Source organism: Amblyraja radiata, chromosome 4, assembly GCF_010909765.2.
Source record: "Amblyraja radiata isolate CabotCenter1 chromosome 4, sAmbRad1.1.pri, whole genome shotgun sequence".
Classification (NCBI taxonomy): Eukaryota; Metazoa; Chordata; class Chondrichthyes; order Rajiformes; family Rajidae; genus Amblyraja; species Amblyraja radiata.
The window spans coordinates 799,491-826,840 of NC_045959.1; the positions used below are offsets into that span (position 1 = coordinate 799,491).

Genomic DNA, 27,350 nt, shown 5'->3' on the forward strand with positions numbered 1-27,350 from the left:
GTGAATTTATAATCTATTAGCTAATCCTTATGTCTTGTGAATGTTGCCAGCGATAGGCAGCTTTTCTCTCCCTTTTTTTCCCTCTGTCTTCTTGCTCCTGCTCCTCCTGTCTTTCCTGTTGCTCCTCCCCTTGTTGGAAACTTGCAGGGAGGGACTCTGCGCTGAATTGTATAACATCTAGCAGACAATGACATAGGAAGTTCTTTCCGATGAGTACTGGAAAGTGGCAGAGAAAACACAATCTAATCTGAGGATACTAATGTAGTACGGGTCTCCACGCATAATGCAACGGAATAACTTGACCAACACACATGACACAGATGCACCTGTAGCAGCATTCAGGGACCGCCACACACCCGATGTTATCGAGGAAAGGACGGGAATTGCAGAAGTTCCTTTTGTCACAAGCTTTAAATATCTCTTGGAAGGGTCGGTGCCAAGTTAAACGATTTCAAATGTTGCCCACTGGTCAGAAAGGAAGGAGTAAAGAACCCAACAATAGCAGGAGTTGGCTTAATATTAGAAGTCAGACATTTTTAGAGATAAAATTAAATTTTGCTTTTGAAAATTTAGCCAGATCTGTAAAAGACAAATATAGAGTTTGACCAATTTAATTGTGAATTATTTAAGAAAATAATGGCATTCATGAAGATAGTGTGGTCAACATGTGCACGAATTTTGAAATGGTATCCAATGAAATTAAATATTAAAATGTCTATTAAAAAACATATTGCATTTCAAAGCATCAATATATCTATTTTCATTTAAAGGTCTATCGTATTTCTCGTTGTTGTATTTGTTGTTCGTACATTTATTTCAGGATGTAAACATCAACAGGCTTTGGTGTTGCAAGTGATGAATCACCATTCTCTGCATTGATTAGTGGATCTCAGATATGGATGCATTATGTTAAATAAAGAGCAGAGGGCAAACAGACTGGGGCAAGTTGCTATAAGCAGGCCATACACAGAGGAGGCCACACTCAGAGGAGGCCACACTCAGAGGAGGCCACACTCAGAGGAGGCCACACTCAGAGGAGGCCACACTCAGAGGAGGCCACACTCAGAGGAGGCCACACTCAGAGGAGGCCACACTCAGAGGAGGCCACACTCAGAGGAGGCCATATTCAGAGATTGTGCAGACATCCAATCCGATTGTCATATAGCATGGAAATAGGCCCTTTTGTCTAATTTGTCCAAGCTGACCAAGCTGCCCCATTTACACTAGTCCCAGCTGCTCATGTTTGGCCCATATGCCGCTAAACATTCCCTGCCAATGTACCTGTTCATGAGGAACGCTGTGTGAAACATCTGTGCTCTGTCTGTCCTTGACATGATCTGCCACTTGCGGTAGCCACAAACACAACATCAGGGCAGCGCAAGAACATCGTTTCAATCTGACTGTGGTAACAGAATAGTAAGATTAAATGAGAACTTACCAGTTTGAAGTTTGATCGTTATTTTATGAGGAGTAACGTTGAGGGATTACGTGAAGAACCCCGCCAGGACGCATGCGTGTCATTCTTCAAAGCAGCGGTGTGAAATCACAGATAACTGTAATGACTAAACATAGTAAGATTAGAGAAGAGATACCAGTTGAGTATATGATCAAGGGTGGGAGCGGAGGGCACGTAATCCCTCAACGTTACTCCTCATAAAATAACGATCAAACTTCAAACTGGTAAGTTCTCGTTTAATCTTACTATTTTACTTTGGAGTCACGTGAGTGACTACGTGAAGATTTTAAAGCTCTGTGATTTCATGCCGTGGAAACGAGTCCATGCATCACATCTGCCTTGATTATGGGGAGAATAGTGTTAACATCATTAGACATCAATACGATATTGAAAACCCAACGATAAATATATTAACATCAAATTATAGCCCCTATTTATGGGGTAAATTATATTACAGAACTTAAAATTATTTCTGCAAATGTTCCAGGTTTAATGACTGGTTTGTTATAAAATCGTTGGAAAGTTTTCTCCGTTGACCATCCTGCTGTCTTGAGGATTTGGTCCATAGGAACATCCAACTTCATAGCTGCCGATGTAGCGGCAGCCCTGGTGGAGTGAGATTTAAAATGCTAGTGTCTACTCCAGTCTTATTAGGACCTGTTTTAGCCATCTAGAGATGGTTTGGACTGTCACTGTTTTGAGTGGCTGTTTGTAGCTGATTAAAAGTGACATTTCTTTCCCTCTGATGATCTTAGTATACTCCATATATAATAGTAAGTGTGTTACAATACAGAGACGATCATCTGTCGGGTATGCCCTGAATTCTGTTTTTAGGCCTGCTGACCCCTGTCAGTTCTGTTTGACTAATTCATTGATGTGAAAAGTTAAATTTCCAGATGAAATAGTCATGTTGTCCAGCCTTAGTTTCTGTAGTGACTGGACCCTTTGTGTCGTGACCAAGGCCATCAGCATGACTGTTTTCATAGTCAGTTTCTGTAGGGACAGAGCTGTAGCTGGAGACCAGTTTCTTAACATGGTCAGTACAATGCTCACATCCCATATTTGGGAGTACCTGGTTCTTGGGGGATTAACATTAAAATGCCCCTCATGAGTTTGGTTACCAGGGCGTGTCCCAACAGAATGCCGCTCTGTTCCTTGCCACAGGTATGTTGACAGAGCACTTCTGGCGCAGTTGATGGCACTATGACTGAGCCTCTCATCGTAATGGAGGCTTGCCAGGAATTCCAGAACAGATGGGATGTTCATAGATCTGTAGGTGACCTTTCATTTGTTACTGGATGGACCAGTAAATTATGTCTATGATGGATGGTGATGCATGGTTCTAATACAATGTCTAGTATCACCGGGAACCATGGTTGAGTAGGCCAATCGGGTACTATCAAAATACCAGACGCAGAGTCTTGCTGTATTTTCCTTAATACCCGACTGATGAGGCAGAAAGGAGGGAATGCATAAATAAACAATTTCCCCCAATGCAGCGAAAATGCATCTGTTGCCGCTGCCCCAGGGTCTGGTTCCCATGAAACATAATTTGATAACTGGTGATTGAGCCTGGATGCGAAAAGATCGATATCTGGTGTTCCATACCGTGCTGTAATTTCAGCAAATACATTTTTATCCAACATCCATTCAGTGTTTTCATTGAATTTGCGTGACCTGGTGTCTGCCACTAAATTTAGTTTACCTGGTAAGTAGGTAGCTGATATCCAAATATCTCTCTGGATACACCATTGCCAAATTGTGTTAGCCAGATTGTCACATGATGTCGATTTGTTTCCACCCATATGGTTGATATATGCTACCACGGTGGTGTTGTCAATTTGTAGTCTAACATGCTGGTGATTTAACCCAGAACAATATGACTTAAGGCCATGGAATGCACTTAACATTTCCAGGTAGTTTATGCCCAGTGTTTGTAATAATTATGCCTCCTGTTCATTCCATCTCCCTCCACAGCTGGAGATGGAATTGGTAGCACCCCAACCAAGTGCACTGGCATCAGTTTGTAGTACCATAGACAGGTTGCTGATAATTATTGGATTGGAACAATACCTGATGTTATGTTCCCACCATTTTAGTTCCATTATGGCCTCTGTTGGTAGCTTCATTGGTCTGTCAAAATGGCCACCATTAATTTTGAGTGCTCTTATTTTTGCTCTCTGTAAATTTCGATAGTGTAAAGGTCCGAATTGTGTGGCTGGAAATGCAGCCACTATCTTCCCAATTATTCTAGCTACCAGTCTAATGGATGGTTTGGTGATGTCAATGATTTCGCTACAAGCCTCTATTAAGGCTGTAACGTTTTCTTTCGGCAAAGTCACTGACATGAGAACTGAGTTAATGGTGAACCCCACATAATCCATTTTTGTTGAAGGCGTTAATTTAGACTTAACTGGATGGATGATAAACCCCAGTTTTTCAAACAATTGTTTTGTGGCTGTTACCGCTTGTTTAGCCAATTCCAAAGTTTTGCCAACAATAAGTATGTCATCTAGATATGCCATTACCATGTGTTTTTGTTTCCGCAGTAACGCTAGGGCTGGTTTCAAAATTTTTGTGAACAGCCTGGGGGCTGATGTTAGACCATTAGGTAGTGCCCTGTATTGTCAGCTCTGACCCATCCAGTTGAATTTTAAATAACATTTGTGGTCACCTCTTGTGGGTACTGTATAGTAAGCATCTTTGAAATCGATGCTTGCCATGTAGTAGCCTTCGGAAATCAATTGCTTAGCAGTAACAAAGGTTTCCATCTTGAATGAATATATTGTACAAAGGTATTCAAAGTAGTCAAATCGATGATGATGCGGCAACCACCATCTTTCTTGTTTTTTATAAAGATGTTGGACACGAATTCCTGTGATTCGTGTTGGGTTTTCTCAATTACTCCTTTTTTATATAGCCGCTGTAATTCAGCATGTGCTTTAGATTTTTCTATGCCTGTGAGCACGAACATTCGGTTCGGTACATGCTGAACTGGAGGGTTATGTTTTTGTATAAATTCTATGGTATAAGCCTGGATACTGCTTAGAATATAAGTGTCGGTAGTTAACTTATTCCATGCATCCAAATAATATCGTAATCTCCCACCAACTTCCATGCTCCCTTTAATTCTTAAGGAACCAGACCCACCTACCTTCATGGTTACCAGTGGTAGGTGTGTTACTTCTTCGGCATCCTCCGTGGACGTTGAGGCGCCGTTGTCTGGGTCTGTAGTTGGGTTGGTGTTGAGGGCTTGCGCATTTTCCAGGAAGGTCGGTCTGGGCCATGGCCTAAAAAAGACCGATGTTGGGTGTTCCTGGTTTTTGCGCTTTCTCCAGTTTGTCTTGGCCGACTGGTGGGTGCGTAGGGGTGATGTTTTTGGCCGTAGTAGCTTTTGGATGCTGCTTTTATGAGCCCCAGGGTTTTCGCCTCTTCGTCAAGTTCTTTGACTTGTTTTGATAAATCCCCTCCAAATAGTAGTATTGATGGTTTGGAGGTTCCAGGTTTGCAGAGGCCTGCAAATTTGGGGTCTAAAGCCGGTTGGATAGCACTTTCCTAATATTGTTTAACTCGTATTGTGAGTTGCAGAGTAAAGCCAGTGCATCTTGGTGGTCTTGGGTCATGTTTTGCTCATTCAATGTGCGGGCAAAAGCCGTAATTCCTGCTGTTAGGACTTTTAGGACTTTCTGTATTTTTAAGTCCCTGGTTCTAATTGATGCCCCGACATGTTTCCAAATGCACTGGTTGACACTCGGAACATTTAGCGACTTGCAGTTCCCTGGTGGTAAATGTCGTGCCGTGGCGTCTGATAATGCCTGTCCCTGTAGTTGGTTAAAAGACATGTAGTCAATGCTTGCCGCTATTTTCGGCTCCAGGTTTAGGCCAGTTTGGTCGGGTTGGATAAACTGGGACACCATATCCAACATGTTTTCTTTCACCCCAGGCATACTAGGGATATGTTGATCACTCCCCTCTTCAGGGTCAACCCAGAATTGACCCTCCGTGCTCCCCTCTGATGAGGGAGAAACACTGTGCAGCCCCACAAAAGGTACTGCTGTGGGGCTTACTAACTGCCCACTGTGGCTAGCCTCCATCTCCCGGAGCCTGCCACTTTGGAGTATTTCCTTCAGCAGCCGCTCCAACTGGCTCTTATGCTCTCGGGCATAGGCCACTCGCGGCTGCTGCTGATCCTGCAGCCGCTCCAACCGGCTCCAATGCTCACGGGCACTGGCCGCTCGCGGCTGCTCCTGTTCCCCCAGCCGCTCCAACCGGCCCCAATGCTCATGGGCACTGGCCGCTCGCGGCTGTTCCTGATCCTGCAGCCGCTCCAACCGGCTCCAATGCTCACGGGCACTGGCCGTCGCGGCTGCTCTTGTTCCCCGCTCCCAGCCGCTCCAACCGGCTCCAATGTGCACGGGCACTGGCCGCTCGCGGCTGCTCCTGAAGCCACTCCAACCGGCCCCAATGCTCACGGGCACTGGCCGCTCGCGGCTATTCAGAGTCGGACTCATCGGAGTCAACGACTCTGTTAGTTTTTTGCTTCGCTCTACCGCCCGGCCGTGGCCGGTGCGGGAGCGAAGTCGGGCACAGCTGTTCCCATTTCGGGAGATTGGCGTGCCGTTGGCTGCTGCTGCCGGCTGCCCGCAACTCCGCGGTTCTCCCCCGCCAGCTTTTTCGCAGCCTTCGTGGATCTGGTCCATGTCTCCACCTGTAAGGTAAGTGGAAGGAACGCAGAGTCTCCTTACCTGCTGTTCCCGGCTTTCAAATTCTGCCGCTAAGGGGAACGTCGTTCCCCCTGCTGTGACTCGTTGCAATGCGTGTAGCGATATGGCACGCATGCGACCTGGCGGGGTTCTTCACGTAGTCACTCACGTGACTCCGAAGTAAAATGTTATATCTCTCGCACTTACCAAGATGGAGCTGGATTTATTTTCATAATTTTGCAGTATGCAGTCTGACACTGTGTAGGAAAGATCATTGATCAACAAGAGTCAATTATACTTCATTTTTTTTGCCAGATGCAAGTAGGTGAAGCAAATATTTGGGTTCACTATGATTATAGCCAGCTCCATGGTCCAGGTGAGTTGTAAACATTATTTTGTGAGCATTACTGCTCCTCTGCACACCTCTGCTCTCCAACACATCTAAAAGAGACTACAGCCGTTGTGTATGACTGGAGGCAGCAAACCATGTCTGCCAGTCACCATTATGTTGCCAACAGCCATCATGAAACAACTCTTCATTCTGCAGCTGAATCTTCACTGCAAACCAAATGGTTACTCTCGGCAACCAGACTATCTCCAGTATGAAACCCATAAGGACATTTGCAAACCATGAATATGTGTACACTTCTCTACTATGCTTATAATGAAAGCCATGTTGCCAGATGAAATGCAACCAAGATTGTGCTGATAAAATACTTCCTCTAACTGGAACTCCACAACATATGCTAAGACTCATGCTAGTTTGATGCAAACTGCACAACACTGATGTCAACTGGGTGTTTACCTTCCAACAAACTGAGGCACACTAGGAAGAGTGTGGTCAAGGAAGGAAGGAAGATACCTGCTTTGGCTATCCAAGAAGAGCTTACTTAGTGTGATGCTAATAAATGCAACCCATTTTTGCTCTATCCAATGGCCAAGTAGCAATCTTTCTTCTGCCTCAGGTAAAAACAATTACAGCACGGAAACAGGCCACCTCGGCCCTTCTAAAAACAAATCGGTAAACAGTCCAAACCAACTTTATAAATGCAACCATGACATATTGCTTGCAAAAGTAAACTGACTGCTCCTTGCATAAACCATTAGTACCTATTTTTCTAGCCCCCTTGCTACTACAAGATGATATCTCAGTGAGCCTTTAAGAACATGGCTTGTGGTAGGTTTCTGTCTTTTCATGGAGAAGGCTGCAGATGGCCTGCAGAGGGTGGAGCATATTTGTATCTAGAAGGCATGAGAGCGAGAGCGACCGCATACTGGAGGACAGTCAACACAAGGTCACTGGCAGGTGGCAGTGGTAGAAGAACAAATATCTTCTCTCCATTATAGGACAGTTGGTTTCTCCTAGATGCACACATCCAGGATAGCATCTCAGCCATATTAATAATCTTCTGGAGGAGAGATTGGTGGACAGCTGGTATGTGACAGGCTAAGTTTCCAGCACAGAATTCAGATGTTGTGTAGCTCATGATTGTTTTGTCGTGAAGATCATGGCACTGTCTTTCAAACTCAATGTATTAGTTTGCCTAAGGTTTGTGAATGGAATTGTTCAGCACTTCCATGGTGAAACTATTGGACATTAAACTCTGTGAAAAGTATTTTCCGTGATGCTTTTGAACTTCTCTTCGCCACCGAACTGGATTTCTGGCACCAATACGCCAGAAATCTTGCATCTGTAAAATCCTCATCTGAGTGCCACTCAGCATAAGTCATGTGTAATCTCAATTTATGCAGGCTGCCACATGCCCCTGGCATTGACAGCAATTTTCCTGTGTTTGAACATTTATTGGTAAAAATGTGCTAAAGGAGTGCCGTGACCCAGTTTTATATATGAGAATGGTCTGTGCAATGAAGTGTGCAATTAGAATCATAAAAGCCGGTTTATTGCAGATTTATGTGCTAAAATCATGTACTTGTTACTTCATGCATATAAATTTTGACGATTATATTCTGAGGGATAAGATATATTTATTTGGATAGATAGGTGCTGCTTAGGGATAGTCAGAATGGTTTTGTACGAGGGAGATCATATCTTATGAATCTTATTGAGGTTCTTGAAATAATAACCAAAAAGGTTGATGAAGGTCAACCATCGCCATAGACATTGTCTATATGGACTTCAGCAAGGCATGTGATCAGGTTCCGCATGGTATGCTACTCTGGGAGGTTAGATTGAATGGCATCCAGGGAGAGCTAGCTGACTGGACAGAGAATTAGCTACATGGACAGAAGCAGAGGGTGGAAGGTTGTTTGTTGCACTAGTGTTCTCTCAGGGATCGGTGCAGGGCCCATTACTGTTTGAGGTTTATATCAATGATTTGGATAAGAATGTAGAAGGCATGATTAGTAAGTTTGCAGATGACATTAAAGTGGGTCGTATTGTAGATCGGCAAAGATGGTTATCAAAAATTACAGCAAGATCTTCATCAAGGCAAGGGGGCTGGTTAATGGAGTTTAATGCAGATAAGTTCGAGGTGTTGCGTTTTGAGAAGTCAAACCAGGGCAAGACCTTCACAATGAATGGAAGGTTCCTGGGTAGTGGTGTAGGGCAGAGGGATCTAAGTGCGCAGGTACATACTGTAGTTCCTTCAAAGTGGTGTCCCAGGTAGATATGGGGATCAAGAAGGCTTTTGGTGCATTGGCCTTCATCAGTCAGGGCATTGAATGTCGAAGCTGGGATGTTATGTTACAGTTGAACAAGAAATTGTTGCATTTGGCGTATTGTGTTCAGTTATGGTCACCCTACTGCTGGAACGATGTTGTTAAGCTGGAAAGAGTGCAGAGAAGATTTACAAGGATGTTGCCAGGACTTGAGTGTTTGAGTTATAGGGAGAGGTTGGGTAGACTAGGACTTTATTCTTTGGATCGCAGGAGGGTGAGGGGTGATCTATGTAAGAAGTATAAGATCACGAGGGGAATAGATAGGGAAGATGCTGAGACTTTTAACCAGAGTAGAGGAATAAGAGCTAGACATTGGTTTACGGACAGAGGAGATTTAAAAGATATGTAGACAGATAGGAAAGGCTGAGATGGATATGTGCCAAGTGCAGGCAGGTGGCATTAGTGTAGATGGGGCATGTTGGTTGGCATGGGCGAGTTGGGCTGAAGAACCTGTTTCCGTGTTGTTTGACTCTATGCCTCTTTGATTATGTACATCGTTTGCCATGGCAGGAGCATCATGTGAAGGAGCGACTTTGAGGCAGATTTTCCCCAAATTTGATGCTAGTCGCTCAGCCTGTTGGAGATGGAAACTTGGCATTGTGACCACACAAAGAAGGAGTTCTTGTTTTTACCATGTATGACATCAAGACAACCTGTGGAAATCCCAGGCCAAGCAACTTCAATAGAAATCGAACCTTCAGCTTATTGTGGAGTAGATGAGGTCAATACTGAGTCCTGACATAAGTGATTTCACTTATACATTGCATGCTGATCACTGTTTGATGCCAATGGCATAAGCCATCATACCAGCATACAGAAGTCTGCTGTACAATGTATCAAGGATATAACTGTCAGTCATTAATTTTTATCACAATATAAATCACTATGTGCTTAGAAACATTGCACCAAATGATAGAATTTCCATTTTCTGCCTGGTTTGCAATTCCTGATTACCTGAAAGGAGACAGGTAGAAGGATAACTTTATTGTGAGAAGTGGCTGGTGGTGAAGTAATGATACATGCTTGCATCAGCTAATTTGTAAGTTAGGAGACTGTAGAACTTTAAAGAAGTAGGACATAAAACTAAAATTAGATTTGGAAATAACAACTTGATTTGGCTCTGCTGCCGACAACAGCCTCAGCAAGGGCTATATCAATAATGCATATCAATAATGCATATCAATAATAATAAGTCTGAAGAAGGGTTTTGGCCCGAAACGTTACCTATTTCCTACGCTCCATAGATGCTGCTGCACCCGCTGGAGTTTCTCCAGCATTTTTGTGTACCTTCAATAATGCAAGCCTTGTTTGTACCTGCATTCTCCACTTTGCGGCATTCTCTGCTGCAGTATCTAATGTAGTATCACCTTATCTATAAGAGAAATGATTCATTGCAATTGAATGTAGTGCAGCGTGACTGTGTGACATGCAAACTATAAGTTCATGTCATAGGAGCAGAATTTGCCCATGTGGCCCATTGAGTCTACTCTGCCATTCCATCATGGCTGATCTATCTTTCCCTCTCAACCCCATTCTCCTGCTTTCTCCCCATATCTTTTGACACTCTTACTAATCAAGAACCTGTCAACCTCTACTTTAAAATAATGATGAGACAGAGTTCAGGAAGGAGATTGGGAACCTTATGTCCTGGTGTCGAGCCAATAACCTTTCTGACAAAGGAGACAGTGATCGATTTCAGGAAACAAAGTTGGCATTGACGGCGCCGAAGTACAGATGGTTGAAAGCTTCAAATTCTTATGAGTAAGTATCACCAACAATTTCCCCTGGACCCCCCCCCCCCCATATTGAAGCAACGGCCAAGAAAGCACACAAATGCCTCCACTTCCTTGGAAAGCTTAGGCAGTTCAACATGTCCCCAACAACTCTCACCAACTTCTACAGATGCACCGTACAAAGCATTTTATCGGGATGCATCACAGCTTGGTTTGGGAAAAGCTCCATCCAAGACCACAAGAAATTGAAGAGAATTGTGGACGTAGCCCAGACCATCACACAAACCAACCTCCCTTCCATTGACTCCATTTATACCTTACGATGCCTCAGCAAGGCCAGCAGCATAAACAAGGATGAATCGCACCCTGGCCACTCCCTCTTCTCCCTTCTCCCTTCTCCCATCGGACAAAGGTTATAGAAGTGTGAAAACATACACCGCCAGATTCAGGAACAGTTTCTTCCCAGCTGTTATCATGCAACTGTGCCATAATACCACAACTAGAGAGCAGTCCTGAACTATTATCTACCTCACTGGAGACCCTCGGACCATATTTGATCAAACTTTACTGGCTTTATCTTGCACTAAACGTTATTCGCATTGTTCCCTTTATCATGTATCTACAATATGAATGGCTCGATTGTAATCATGTGTTGTCTTTTCGCTGACTGGTTAGCCCATAACAAAAGCTTTTCACTGTATTTCAGTAGACGGGAAAGTAAAAATACCCAATGACTTGGCCTCAATTACTCACTGCAATTTAGAAGGATGAGGGGGAACCTCATAGATCATCCCTCATCCTTCTAAACTCCAGGCCCAGAGAAGTCAAATTGTCCAAAACTGCTCATAATACTTCAAATATGATCTGACCAATGCCTTAAAGATTAAGCAATACATCCTGTTTTTATATTCTAGTCCTCTTGAAATAAATGCTAACATTGCATTTTCCTTCTTACTACCATTTCAACTTGCAAATGAACCTTTTGGGAATCCTGCACCAGCACTCCCATGTCCCTTTGCACCTCCGATTTCTGAATCCTTCCCCATTTAGAAAATACTCTATACCTTTATTCCTACTGCCAAAGTGCAGCCACACACTTTGCTATGCTGTATTACGTCTGCCACTTCTTTGCCTTCAATTCAAGAGTTTAAGAGTTCAAGAGACATTTATTATCAAATGCACCAATTGTTACAGTGGAATTTGAGTTACCGCACAGCCATACGAATAAAAAGAACACAATACACAATAGAATTTAACATGAACACCCCCACACAGCAGAATCAACGTTTCCCACTGTAAGGGAAGGCAATAAAGTTCAGTCCTCTTCCTCTTTGTTCACCCGTGGTCGGGGCCTTTGAGCCGTCGACGCTACGGGCGGCCCGATGTTTCAGGCCCTCTCGTCCGGAGAACACTCTCAGCCGCTTGGAGTTTCCGAATCGGCCACTTCCTACCGGAGACCGCGGCTCCAGAAGTCCACAGGCCGAGCTGGGCTGAGATTCGTCGCTAGCGTCACCCGGCGAGAGGTCCCCAGGACTCCGCGATGTTACTGTCAATTGATATGCACTGGGAAGCGTAGTGGCTCCAACACAGACCCCTACAGAACACTACAACTCACTGGCAGCTAACCTAAAAAAAAAACTTTTATTTGCACTCTTTGCCTTATGCTATTCAGCCAACCTTCTATCCATGATGTTCAAAAGGGAACTGCAGATGCTGGAATATCGAAGGTACACACAATTGCTGGGGAAACTCAGCGGGTGCAGCAGCATCTATGGAGCGAAGGAAATAGGCGACGTTAGGCCGAAACCCTTCTTCAGACTGATAGGGGGTGGGGAAAGAAAGAAGGAAAAGGGGAGGAGGAGGAGGAGCCCGAGGGCGGGCGGATGGGAGGGTGGGAGGAGACAGCTCGAGGGTTAAGGAAGGGGAGGAGACAGCACGGGCTAGCCAAATTGGGAGAATTCAATGTTAATGCCATAAGGACGCAAGGACCCCAGACGGAATATGAGGTGCTGTTCCTCCAATTTCCGCTGTTGCTCACTCTGGCAATGGAGGAGACCCAGGACAGAGAGGTCGGATTGGGAATGGGAGGGGGAGTTGAAGTGCTGAGCCACCGGGAGGTCAGGTAGGTTATTGCGGATTGAGCGGAGGTGTTCGGCGAAACGATCCATCGCCTATTTCCTTCGCTCCATAGATGCTGCTGCACCCGCTGAGTTTCCCCAGCAATTGTGTGTACCTTCTATCCATGATAGTATCTTCCCTCTCATACCATGGACTCTCATCTTGTTTAGCAACCTTACATGCTTATCAAAGGCCTTCTGATAATCCAGGTAAACAACATCCACTGACTCTCCTTTGTCAATCTTGCTATTAACATCCTCCCAAGAATTCCAACAGATTTGACTGGCAAAACCCATATATAAAACGTGGATGTGAAGCTAGCAGAGCTGGGTATTTCATAGTTTCCATGTGAGTAGGTATGAATACTGATTGAAAGATAATGCTGATTTGTGTGTGATGGGGCGTGGTGAAGTAAGCTGTAATTGATGTTTTTGATGCAGTTGGGAGGATATATTGAAGATATATTCACAATTCTTATTGTGTGAGATCATTTAATTTCTTGTGGAACATTTGAGTTTGATTTTTGACTACGCCTTCAATAGTATCTGCTCCCTTTTCCGTTTGTACTCATGTTATGGGAGGCCATCAGACAGGCAACTGATACCCTTGCCTATTATGGACCACCCCTCAGTAAGACCTTTGGTGTAATGTCCATTAACCTTGGATCCCTTTTTTTCCCAAGGTTGAACTGTTTTCCCAATCCAATTCATTGCCAGCAATAAATGGCAGCATTTGGTTGGCCACCATGGACCTATTTGAGAGGTGCAGGTTACCTTTAGATGGGATAGCTATTTACAATACCTGTAATTTGAGGAATTGTCCAACCAATAAAAATGTGGTTTTCTGTCACTACAGAATCAAGGGCATAGGTGAATCTCATTACAATCTAATTTTGGGAACTGTCAATTTAAGTAATAGGAATAATATGCCATGGTTATGGACTAATTGAAAAAGCTCTTTCAAATACTCTGCATGTGCATGATGGACTGAATAGCTTGTCAGTGCTTTTAACTTCGAGATTCTACTTGTAGGCAAAGATTAACTCTTCCAGGCTATTGATTGATGGCTGTTAAGGTGGAAAAAAGATGCACAATGAGTTGTTGGAAAGAATAAAAGTAGATGTATCACTCCAGGGGTTTGTGATGGAATGACACAGCTCAAGTAACTGGAAGAAAGGAAGCTTAAGACTGTAACTGACATTAATCACAATTCACGGATTTTAATAGTTCAATAGGCCTTGCATCATCTGGCTGTCACTACAGATGCAGTTATATGCACAGGTTGTGAAGATACCTTTGCCTAAGAAATTGCCTTGGAAGATGAATGCGGTGTGACTGTCTAGTAACCAAACCTACAAGGATGCCTCTTTTTATCCTTCCAATTTCTTTCTTTGATAAGACAAAGTGAGATGATTCATTTTGTGAAATCCACTGATCCAGCAGTTAGGCAGTCTGATAAATAGTAGAAACACTTGATGCAGTCTTCTAATCAACATGGTGGAAGAAATAAAACCAAAACAAAAAGCAACAAATGTGCATTTATAAATCATCTTTCTGTCCTCTTCAAATGTGATTTATAAAGCTGCATGTTTAAAGAATTTAACATACCCATTTAAATGAATTATGTCCTAGAAACATGATTTTAATATAGTTAATTCAAGACTAGCAGGTACTTCTGGCATGGGTGCTAAAGCAACAAAAATCAACATTTGAGTTGCTAAGCAGATGGAATTCAGTGTAAAGAATCTCCACCCCTTTTCAATTGATTTTGCACACTTAGTGGGCCTGTTAACCTGCAGCAAGTAAGAACATATTCCATTGCTAGTTCATATGCCAATTAAACACTCTTGACTGTCTCGTATCTTGATTTTATGCTTGTTAATTCAAAGCATCTAAGTGAAATGTTTACTTTTGTGTTTCTTTATGCAGATTGCATAAACCGGAAGGTAGGAAATTGCACTCGTGTGTTGTGGAGTGTTATTTTGGGTTTTCATGGGTTACGCAGAAAGTTACTTAACACATTTCAATAAGTACATTAAAATCTATGCTTTAATGCTCACTAGGGAAGACAACCAATAAAGTGGCAGAATCAATAATCCTGATAATCAGTTGTGAACTACAATTACAAGCCATTTAAGCAGCAGTTAACCGAGCTAAATTGATTAAGAATGGGATATTAGAGTGAGAAAAGGCAGGTTTACTTCCCAGACACAGTAAACCTTAGATCTAAAACCAAGGGAAAGAAGGAAAGCAATTAACATGATTGGTGACCTACCACAGAAGGAGAAATTCTCAGTTATATCAATGCCTGCACTCGCTCAGGTTCTCCAGCATTTTTGTTTACCTTCGATTTTTCCAGCATCTGCAGTTCTTTCTTAAACATTAATAAGGTAACCCAATCATTTGCAGAGGTGTAGTTTAAGTGTTGGACACTTGCAATGCGCAACGTATGGAATTCAGGCTTGTCAAACTTTTTGTACATCTATGATAAAATGCATAGACAAAAGTAGATGACAAAACTCTATGCAACACATTGAATAAATCTGTTGAAGTTGACCATAATTCTCATGCCTATTTATTTGTTGAAATAACATAAGATTCAAAGTAAAATTTCAATAGTTCAAGTACTGACCTAGGTTAATTTGGAAACTTTACACATTTTATTTCTTATTTTGAAGGAATAATGTTGTCAAAGTGTAATGTTTCTTGCATTAATATATGAGTGCATTAAAATATTTTTGCCTGTTTGGCAATGCAATTTCCAGACTCCTTTTCAAATCAATTAACATCCTGGTTGGTATAATTTACAGAGTAGGCTGCATTAGTCAACATAAGAGCTAATAGGTCAACGGAGGTCAACGGAGGATGCCATCAACATAGCTCTACATTCTGCACTGACACATCTGGAGCGTCCTGGCTCATATGTGAGGATGTTATTTGTAGATTTTAGTTCTGCATTTAATACCATCATCCCCAGCAGAATGGTGGACAAACTGTCTGATCTGGGTGTTAATGCAAACACATGCGGATGGATTAAGGACTTTTTAACAGACCGCCCACAGACTGTCAGGATGGGGTCCAATTACTCCCCAGTCCTGACGCTCAGCACAGGAGCGCCACAAGGTTGTGTGCTGAGTCCCATCTTGTATACAATATACACTTATGACTGTATACCAACACACAGTACAAACAGGATCATCAAGTTTGCGGACGACACGACTGTGGTGGGACTGATAAACAACAACGACGAGTCTGCCTACAGAGATGAAGTCCAAAAACTGACTGTCTGGTGTACCAAAAACAACCTGGTACTCAACCCATCAAAGACAAAAGAGCTGGTCGTTGACTTCAGGAGGAAGAGGAGAGAGGAACCTGCTCCCTTATACATCAAAGGAGACATGGTGGAGAGAGTCACTGGCTTTAAGTTCCTGGGAATAAACATGTCCCAGGACCTCAAATGGCAAATGAACACCGTCACTCTCGTGAAGAAGTCACATCAGCGGCTGTATTTCCTGAGGTCTCTGCGGAGAGCAACGTCTCACAGCCGCTGCTGTTGTCCTTCTACCGATGCGCCGTGGAAAGTATCCTCTCCTATGGAATCCTGGTGTGGTTTGCTAGCTGTACTGTGGCTGAGAGGAGGGCGCTGCAGGGAATTATAAAAACTGCGCAGAGCATTACAAACGCCCAACTGCCCTCCTTGGATGATATATATAGGGCCCGATGCTTGCGCCGGGCCACAAATATCAAGCAGGACACATCCCACCCTGCCAACCACCTTTTTACTCTGCTACCCTCTGGGAGGCGATTCAGGTCTCTGAAGGCTCGCACCGGTAGACTAAAAAATAGTTTCTACCCATGTGCGATAAAAGAGCTAAATTCCAACAGAGAACACTGGGGAAGCAAAATGTAATTCCAAGAAATGCCGCCAAATTCTTTTAAATTCTTTTAAATTCTTTTAAAATACCTATTTATTATTTACTAATAAGTGTACATATGTGTTAATGGTTGTCGTGTTTGAATTTTTTTTAACCGGAGGAGATGTAATGGAATTTCGTTGCACAGTATTGTGCAATGACAATAAACGTATTCATTCATTCACATTAAAATTGTAGTTTTTTTGTTAAATATTTTTATTTGTGTGTCTTTTACTTGCTATCTGAACAGTCATTGATGATTTGCTCAGTTACTTACTATGGCACAGAAGACCATCAAGCTCATGCTGGCTCTCAGGTGACTAATCCCATCCCTTGACTCAGTCCCATCCCCCCTCTTATTTCCCTGTAGTCTTGTCTCTCTCATATGGCCATTAGTGTTCCTTTCTTAAAATTCTTTTGTGAGTTGCTGTTCTGAAAAATAATTTATAGTAGACAATAGTAAGATTAAACGAGAACTTACCAGTTTGAAGTTTGATCTGTATTTTATGAGGAGTTACGATGAGGGATTACGTGAAGAACCCGCTCAGTGCGCAGGCGCGGCATACTTCCAAGCAGCGGTGTGGAATCACAGATAGACACAGTTATTTTGAAGTAAACATAGTAAAGATAAGGAGACATCAATTTATTAGTTTGATCCATATAATGAGGGTGGGAGCGGAGGGCACGTAATCCCTCATCGTAACTCCTCATAAAATACAGATCAAACTTCAAACTGGTAAGTTCTCGTTTAATCTTACTATTTTACTTCGGAGTCACGTGAGTGACTACGTGAAGATTTCAAAGCTCTGTGATTTCAAACCGTGTAACAGTTTCATTTCACTCACTGCCGAAGTTCTTGAGGGAGGAAGTGTTATCGTAATGAACCAATGAGTCTATTTGTAGAAAAACACAATGGTATTTTTTAAACAATAACAACAAAGAATTAAGTTGCTCCCCTGGGCTTAAATTAAATATTTGCAGTTCGTAAATCTTTACTGCAAATAAACCAGGTTTTGCCAACGGCTTATTATAAAATTTCTGAACGGTCTTTTCCCTTCCCACCATCCTGCTGTAGCCAGGATGTGGTCTATAGGCATGTCCATTCTTTAGCCGTCGACATGGATTGCTGCCCTGGTGGAATAAAATTTGTACATGTTAGTGTTTATCCCAGCAGTTTCTAGCACCTGCTTGAGCCATCTCGCAATGGTTTGGCTCGTACCCCACCATAAGGTTTTTGTGACTGACCCACAAGGCTTTTCATCTCCCTCGAATATTCTGGTTGTGTCTATGTAGGATAGTAGGTGGGTCATGGCATGTAACCGTGGTTCTGGTGGGTAAGCCACGACTGGATTACGTGTTCCTGGCCTGCTCTGTTTGACCAGTCGCTGGATAACGACAGATCTGGTCTGGAGCTGTGATCATGTTGTCCAGTCGCAATAGGTGTAGTGACTGGACCCTCTGAGCGGATACAAGTGCCATCAACATGAGCGTCTTTAGTGTAGCTTGCTCGAGGCCGGGGGATCTGGCTGGTGGCCATTCCCTGAGATATGTCAGGACCACACTGATATCCCAAATATGGGCATACCTGGGCTTAGGGATTGATATTGTAAATGCCCTTCATCAGTTTTACCACCAGTGGATGGGATCCCATCGCCTGTTGTCCTGGCGCTGGTTTGAGATAAGCAGAAAGAGCACTCTGCGCTGTGTTGATGGCACTGTAGCTGATCCCTACATCGTGGTGTAGATGGCCAGGAACTCCAGTATGTTGGTGGCTGTAGCTGTTGCGTATGTTGTCCATGTTTCCTGGCAGTACTTCTCCCTTTTTTGATGCTGGTTAAGTACTGCCTCTTGGTGGATGTTCGAAGGGATGCCGACATGGTGGTGATGGTTTGTTTGGACAATCCCAGGTCCAGGTAAGGTCTGTTCAAACTTGCAACCCAGGCGTTTAATTTTCTCATGGCATGGGTGTTTAGCTTACCTGGTAGGTAAGTAGCTGATAGCCAAATATGTCTTTCGACATACCATTGCCAAATTATGTTGACCAATTTGTCGCATGATAATGATTTTATGCCACCCATATGGTTAATATAAGCCATCACCGTAGTATTTATCAATTTGTAACCGAACATGCAAGTGCTGCATATTAGATACATATGCTTTTAAACCATAAAAGGCGCCCAACATCTCTAGATAGTTAATGCCCAGTTTAAGTAGTAATGATGACTCTAGTTTAGTCCATCTACCACTTGTGCTGGATATGGAGTTAGTCGCTCCCCAGCCTTGAGCACTGGCATCTGTTTGAATAACTAAAGTAGGGTTAGTGATAAAGATAGGGCTGAAATTATGCCAAACGTTTTCTGCCCACCACTGTAGCTCTGATATTGCTTCAGTGGGTAAGTTCATGACACGACCATAGTGACCTGTATGTCGTTTTATTGCCCGTACCTTTGCTCTCTGTAAATTATTTGATAGTGCAAAGGTCCGAATTGTGTAGCCGGAAATGCTGCTACCATTTCCCCAATTACTCTTGCTACTTGTCGAATAGTTGGTCGCTCGTTGACCATTAATTTGTTGCATGATTGTGCTAATTCAACCATTTTTGCCTTTGGCAAGGTAACAGTCATATGGACTGAGTTAATTGTGAAGCCCAGGTAGGCCATGATAGTGGATGGCTTCAACTTAGATTTATCTGGATGTAGGACGAACCCCAGAGTTTCGAGGAGCTGTTTTGTAGCTGATACTGCTGCCACAGCCAATTCCATCGTTTTCCCTACTATCAGAATATCCTCCAGATATGCCATGACAATATGTTTTTGTTTTCTTAGTATTGCCATGGCTGGGTTCAATATTTTGGTGAATAATCTTGGGCTGAAGTTCGCCCATAGGGCAATGCTTTGTACCATCCAGATAAATTTTAGGTATCTGCGATGATCCTTGTATATGGGTACTAGATAGTAAGCATATTTAAGATAAATGCTTGCCATGAAGTGTCCTTTGGAATTCAGTTGTTTGGCAGTAACATACGTCTCCATTTTGAAATGTATATACTTAACAAATTTGTTTAATTATGTTAAGTCAATGATGATGCGACAGACACCATCTTTTTTGGTTTTAGTGAATATATTCGATACAAATTCCAAAGGTTCATGTTTGGTCTTTTCGATGACCCCCTTTGTGATAAGTCTCACCAGTTCAGCTTGTCCCTCACGTTTCTCTTTGACAGAGGGAGAAATACCCTTTGGGGCCATTGTTGAACTGGCGGCGTTTTTTCTGACATGAATTGTATTTTATATCCTGTAATGTTGTTGAGTATATACTTGTCACTCGTGACCATACCCCATGCTTCTTTAAACAAGTGTAATCTCCCCCCTGTTAATAAAGCACCCTTATTCTCTATATGCTGGTAGGGACCAGACCCACCTACCTCCATGGTTATTGGCGATTCTGTTTCTCCATTTTCCTGAAGATTTTGTTCTGACGTACTGGCGATGTTGGGGGGAGGCGCATTTTCCAGAGGGTCCGCTGCGGGCCCTGATCTAAAAGATCTTTGGGGATAATGTGCGGACCCCAAGCGTTCACCAGTCCCATATTGCGGACGTCGACTGGTGGATGCCGTGGGGTGCTGCCGCTTGGGTATCGGAGGTCTTGGTTTGCTCGTCCCGGGGCCTGCCCTCATTAGGCCGAAGGTTTTTGATGCTTCCTGCATCTCCTTCAGTTTTTTATTGAAATCTTTCCCAAATAGCAGCGCGTCCATCTCCGCAGCTGGGGCTTTACACAAGCCAGCAAATTTGGGATTGAGGGCAGGTCTTATGTTTCCATCCGGAGATTGTTGATCTCAAATTGTGTGGTACACATTAATGCCAGCACATCCTGCTGGCAGGTATCCATCTCCGTGGTCTCCACGGAACGAGCAAAGGCTGTGATGGCTGACGTCAGGAGCCTTAGGATCTGCTGTAGCTTGAATTCTTGGGTCTGGATGTGTGACCCACATGCCCCCAAATTTGGCTGTTGACACTTTTTACTTTGAGGGCCTCACCGTTTTCTGGTGCTGTGTTGTTTCAGCACCTCAGCGAGCACCTTTTCCAGTAATGGTTGATGCTGGCCGCCATTCTTGGTTCCAGCGGTGCTCCAGCCCGTGGGGTTGCTACAAGCGGTCCATCACACCCAACAGCTCTTCATGTTCCTGCACCCCTGGCATACTCCCAAATTCGTCCGCCTGCCCCTGTTCCAGACCAGCCCAGCCCTGGTCACCAATGCTAGCCTCCAGTAATGAGGGAGCAGAGGGCAGTGCATGAAGCACTGTGGAGGGGGTGCCTGACCTCCCTCCGCGAGAGCGCTCTTTCTGTGCATCTCGCTGGAGCTGCTCCAATTGCTGTTGGATGCAGCTCAGGCGGCTGTCTCTCCTCTATTTAGGTGGAGACATGTCCCCGTCCGACGAATCGGACGCCACCGGCCGGATGCCTGTTCGGATGGCTAGACATCCAGCCCGCAGTTCAGGCACTAGCGGGACTGGGCTCGGCGCGGTGATGGGGATAGCGGAGCGACCGGTAATTGTTCCTACCGCCTGTTGCTGCCCCCCCTGCAATGGAACGCTCCTCCGCTGGAGTCGAGCGGGGGACAGGTTCTTCTGGAGCTTTTGTGCCTTGTAGTAACGAGAGCGCCCCTCAAGCAGCGCGTCTCGCAGGCACCTGCTCCGTGAGCTGCTCCAGCGGCTCAGGCGGCTCTCTCTCCCGCCGTGCGGGTGGAGAGACGTCCCGTCCGACATCGGGAACACCTGCCGGATGCCTCTCGAGTGGCTATGCGTCCAGCCCGCTGCTTCAGGTACTAGCGGTCTGGCCTCGGCACGGTGTCGGGGAATTACGGAACACCGGGTAACGCTCCTACCGCCTGTTGCTGCCCCCCTCCCCAACGGGAAAACGGGGGACAGTTTTGTTCCAGAGCCTTTTTCTCTGCCTGTAAAAAACACAAGCAGAAAAAGGCTCACCTGTAAAAGAAAACCCGACCTCAGGGTACTCACCTGACGGCCCGGTTCATCCTGTAACGGGAGTGCCTAACTCCCGTGGCAGCCGCTGTTGCACTGCTGGCGTAATGCCGTGCCTGCGCACTGAGCGGGTTCTTCACGTAGTCACTCACGTGACTCCGAAGTAAAATTAGTCCACAGACTTGTCTTTGGGATATAGGAGGTGACTAGAGCACCAGGATGAAACCTACAGGGAAAATGTACAAATTCCACACAGACAGTACTGAAGTCAGAATGAAACCCAGATCACTGGAGCTGTAAAAAGCAGCAGTGGGAATTTCATAAAACATGATTGAAGAGGCCACACTTGGTAGCCATTTCTCCACACTTCCTGTCCCTTTAAACACGTTCCATTGATATAAATCTTGAGCAAATTGGAAGATGCTCTCCAAGAAAGAATCTATACTGTTCTGCACTGGTTGTGCATGGCAACTGGTCATTGAGAGAATAGAATCTCTTCAAGATTAATCACAGCACAGTATACACAGTTGCCTGAATACCAGTGCAGTGCTGTTGATGAAGTGATTGGTGCTCTTTTGTATATCTTTGGAAATCAGAATAGCTGATACTAATATTTATTAATATTTTTATAGGACAGGGATAATGACGAATGTAGTGATGTGCAGTGATGATGATCATCATATTCCTAAGGTCTGGGATCATATGCAGGCCAGACTGAGGAAGGAGAATTGTGCCCTTTCCTCAAAGATGGATGTTTACATTAGTTTGGGCGTTTAATGGCCACCATTACAAATGCTAGTTTTTTGTTCCAGATTTACTTAATAATTTGAATGTAATTCCCACGTGTCATAGTAGGATTTGAACGTGCAGCCCTGGATCAATTCAGGCCTTCAGATACTAGCGTTGGTAATTTAACCACATATCTTTTACTAAATACACATTAATAGCCCTGTCCCATGGTACGAGTTCATTCCAAGAGCTCTCCCGAGTTAAAAAAAAAATCAAACTCGTGGTAAGCATGGAGAATGAACGTAGCGGGTACGTCGGAGCTCGGGGACGTATCTTAGCGGCTCGTAACGCTAACAGCAGGTACTCCAGAAGTCTCGCTAATGGCAGGTAAGCACAGGAAGACTCGTGAAGATTTTTCAACATTGACGTAAATCTCCGAGTTCGAATCAGGGCAAACTCCAGAGAGCTCTTGGAATGAACTCGTACCTTGGGACAAGGCTTTTATGGAGGTTGTCCAATTATACATAAAAAAACAAGCATTTCTAGCATACTGCTTCCAAAGTTTAAATTGATTATTTGTTACAAATGGTTACAGTGCACCTTGCATTAATTAGATTTGTTTCCTTCTTTTTCTGCTCCTGCTATTTGTGGTATTACTGAATGCATTGTCACTAATGTAAAATAAACTTGTTAGGTCAACAAGTAGAAGCTCAATTTTGCTCTGGGATATTCAGTACTAGGTGAGGTCAAGCATTGAGTCCAAATATATAGTTGTATATTCCAAACATACAGATATATATTCTTGACAGGTTATTTTATTGGCAATAACATGACTAATAACTAACACAGATTTTAAATGATTTAACAGGCTAGCAATTTAGTCCACAGGTTTTGCAGCATTTTGCAAACAGACAATAACCACAAGCCAAATAGTACTCATTAAATTACAGATGAATAAACCTTCTATTACCTTGAGTAATAGGCTAAGTGCCAGCCATGGTTTGCCGGCTGTGGGATAAAAGTGAGAGTAAACAACTGTTCTCATTAACAGCTTGTCCACCAAACTTTACAAATAACAAGGTAGTGGTTGCACACATTCCAGTGCACGCTGCAGTATTCATTATGTAATCTGGGAGTTTACCTTGAGTCATAGAGTGATACAGTGTGGAAAAAGGCCCTTTGGCCCAACTTGCCCACACTGGTCAACATGCCCTAGTTATACTAGTTTCACCTGTCCGCTACTTGAGATTTTGAATTCTGATTAATTATGAACATTAATTTTGCCCGCAACATAATGCTGAAGTTTGGATGGAGGTTTATGATTTACTGTTAGAGTCATAGAGTGATTCAGTGTGGAAACTGGCCCTTCGGCCCGACTCGTCCATACAGCCAACAATGTCCCAGCTACACTAGTCCCACTTGCCTGTGCTTGGTCCATATCCTTCCAAACCTGTCTTATCCATGTACCTGTCTAACTGTTTCTTAAATGATGGGATAGTCACAACCTCAACTACCTCCTCTGGCAACTTGTTCCATACTTGTTCCATACACCCACCACCATTTGTGTGAAAAGGTTACCTCTCAAATTCCTATTAAATCTTTTCCACTTCACCTTCAACCTATATCCTCTGATCCTCGATTCCCCTACTCTAGGCAAAATACTCTGTGCATCTACCCGATCTATTCCTCTCATGATTTTGTATACCTCTGTAAGATCGCCCCTCATCCTCCTGCCCTCCATGGAATAGAGACCCAGCCTACTCAACCTCTCCCTATAGTTCACACCCTCTAGTCCTGGCAACATCCTTGTAATTATTTTCTGAATCATTTCAGGCATGACAATAATTTTCCTATAACACGGTGCCCAGAACTGAACACAATATTCTAAATGCGGTCTCACCAACGTCTTTTACAACTGCAACATGACCTCCCAACTTTAATACTCAATACTCTGACTGATTAAGGCCAAAGTGCCAAAAGCCTTTTTGACCACCTTATCTACCTGCGACTAGACCTTCAAGGAACCATGCACCTGTACTCAGGTCCTCTGCTCTACAACACTACCCAGAGTCCTACCATTTACTGTGTAGGTCTTGCTTTTGTTCGATGTCCCAAAATGCAACACCTCACACTTTTCTATGTTAAATTCCATCAACTATTCCTCTGCACACCTGGCCAATCGATCCACTTAAGTTTCTGATTTTAGATGGGTTGTTGCCTATTATAAATCTTGCAGTGGCTTACATGAACTAGGGGATAAAATATTTTACGTTAATGGTACATTAAAACTATGTCATGCCAAATCTAGGCAAACCTTACCTCTAAAAGAAAATATGTTCTCCACCTTTGGCATAATTTTATATCTTGATCTGCTGCATGTCTGCTATGGATTCCAGATGAAATAAAACAGGGCCATAAATGATTACATCACCCTATCCCTGGCATTGATTATGACTGCGATTTATACATAGAGTTTGTACTAATTATCATTTGCAAGGATTTTAAGAATGGCTTGGAATTATCAATTAACTTTGTTTCTACTTTGTAATTGATTTTTTTTTCCTTGCATTGCCTTGAATTAGTGATGGGGTTTTATGCAAAAATGTTCAGACTCTATTGTTTCTATGGCAGATTAAAACTGATGAAAGCGAATCATCTGAATTTTCCATTTGGGTCAATCAATTGACATATTTGAATGAAAGTATTTTGATCTAGTGATTGACTATTATTCTTGTTTTGCTCTGTTAAAGGACAGCTATTACAAAAGTAAATAAGATCCATGTACACTTTCATTTAGGTGATGAAGATGGCAGTCAGGAAACAGCAGAATCAGATGGAGAAAAGCCAAGCCAGTCTAATTTGGAACGGGAAGCCTGGAATGGACCAGGTACATCTCTGCTTTCCACCATCTATTTTTTTTTCTTTACTTTTGCTATTGTGGATGCTATTTTGTCAGATCAAATTAAATATTGTAGCTGATCATTTGTATTTGTATCCTAAATGTGCGAAAGATGCTTTTGGATTTTTTTTTTGTGTGGTTTTTTTTGTTTATTTTATTAGAAGTTAATACTGTACAAAACAATACAGTGGAACCCAATTTTAGGTGCCAACTATGTCATACCGTAATCCATTCTATGTACAACCTCTAGTTTTATGTTTTGAAAAGGAAGTAAGGAAGACAAGAAAAAGAAAACAATAGAAAGGGGAAAAAGAGGAAAAATAGATGGTAGAGAATAGAAAAACGTGAAGTGTGTATATATATAAAAAAAGAAAAAATGGAAAGTAGAAATAGGAGAGAAGGTCCCTTAAAAGAGAAATTTTCAAATCTTTATTCGGAGATGTAGATCTATCCACGGCATGAACTGAAATCAGCAATCTTTATGGTACCGCTGCATCACATGATTCCAAAAAGTCGATGAAAGGAGACCAACTCCTTAAGAATTTGTCATATTTATCTATTAGTCGGAGTCTCATTTCTTCAAGGCGTGCTATGTCCATCATATTCCTAATCCACATTTTAACAGTTGGTATAACTGTATTTTTCCAAAATTTAAGTATCAATTTCTTTCCAATTATTAACCCATAATTAAAAAAAAGTTTTGGTCTTTATTTAAATTGATATCTTCTACTATTATTCCAAATATAATCCATTCCGGTTTAGGTTCTATTCTTGACTTGAAAAGCTTTGTAAATATATCAAATATATCGCTTCAAAATTTATTCAACTTTGTACATCCTACAAATGAATGTGTTATATTAGCGTTTTGAAACAAACATTTATCGCATCTGGGAGAGACGTTTGGGTAAAATTTATTCAACCTCGTTTTTGAATAATATAGTCTATGTAATAATTTGAATTGAATTAAATTATGTCTTGCATTAATGGAACAATTATGTGTGTTCATCAGATACTTTTCCCATCTATCCTTCGAGATCTTTATCATTAGCTCATGTTCCCAATCTTCTCTTAGTGCTTCTGTTGAGGGTAATTCTCTATTTAATATATTATTATAAAAGTATGATATTAGTTTTTGTGAATCAGTCTTAATATTCATTGCTTCTTCTAAAGGGTCTAAAATTAAAAAATTAAATCTATGTGTATATTTCTTCATAAAGTCACATATCTGTATATATTTAAAATATTGATTATCCTTCAGTTTAAATTTTAATTTTAAATGTTGAAATGATAACAGTTTACCCAATTCATACATATCTCCTACTTTCCTAATCCCCAGTCTATCCCATTGTTGATATGTTTTGTCGATGAGAGATGGTTTGAATGCGGGGTTGGTACTGATAGATTATTTAATTTCAAGGATACTTTTATTTGTTTCCAAATTCTTATTGTATTGTGAATAATTGGATTCTTCTTATATATTATACTATTCAATTTTATCGGTGAGAGCAAGATCGTTCCTATATTGTACGGATAGTACTCCTCTTTCTCCATTCTTATCCACTCCAACTGCTGAGTGGAACTATCCAACCAGTACATTATGTTCTTAATATGCACTGCCCAGTAGTAATACATGAAGTTAGGTAATGATAAACCCCCAACTTCTTTAGGTTTACACAAATGCTTTCGTTGAGTTCTGTGTGCTCTGTAATCCCATATAAAATTAGTGATAGTAGAATCTAGTTTTTTGAAAAAGTATTTTGGAATATATATTGGGATCGCTTGAAACAAATATATTAATTGTGGTAAGAAAGTCATTTTTATAGCGTTAATTCTACCTATCAATGAGAGCGGGAGCGTTTTCCAAAATTTAATCATATCATTCAGTTTATTTAATAGTGGCATAAAATTGGCATTGAATAATGATTTGTGTCTTCTCGTAATTTGAATACCCAGATACTTGAATTTTTCTGTTGCAATTTTGAAGGGGAACTTTAGTAAGTGTCTCGAATCCTGTGGTTTTAAAGACATAATTTCGCTTTTGTTCCAATTTATTCTATAACCTGAAACAGAGCCGAATTCCTCAATTAGTGTTAATAAGGTGGGTATACTCGTTTGTGTATTAGATGCTTTTGGATTTGA

General features: G+C 42.4%; 1 protein-coding gene across 3 annotated transcripts in view; it reads left to right on the top strand.

Moving 5' to 3' along the window:
• The window catches only part of zfpm2 (zinc finger protein, FOG family member 2), a 660,636-nt gene that overhangs the window by 224,970 nt on the left and 408,316 nt on the right, over window positions 1–27,350 (top strand). For all 3 annotated transcript variants that reach the window (XM_033018888.1, XM_033018889.1, XM_033018890.1), the window contains one exon: window positions 25,110–25,199. In XM_033018888.1, coding sequence (XP_032874779.1) covers window positions 25,110–25,199 — 90 coding nt within the window. The remainder of the gene's footprint in view (window positions 1–25,109; window positions 25,200–27,350) is intronic.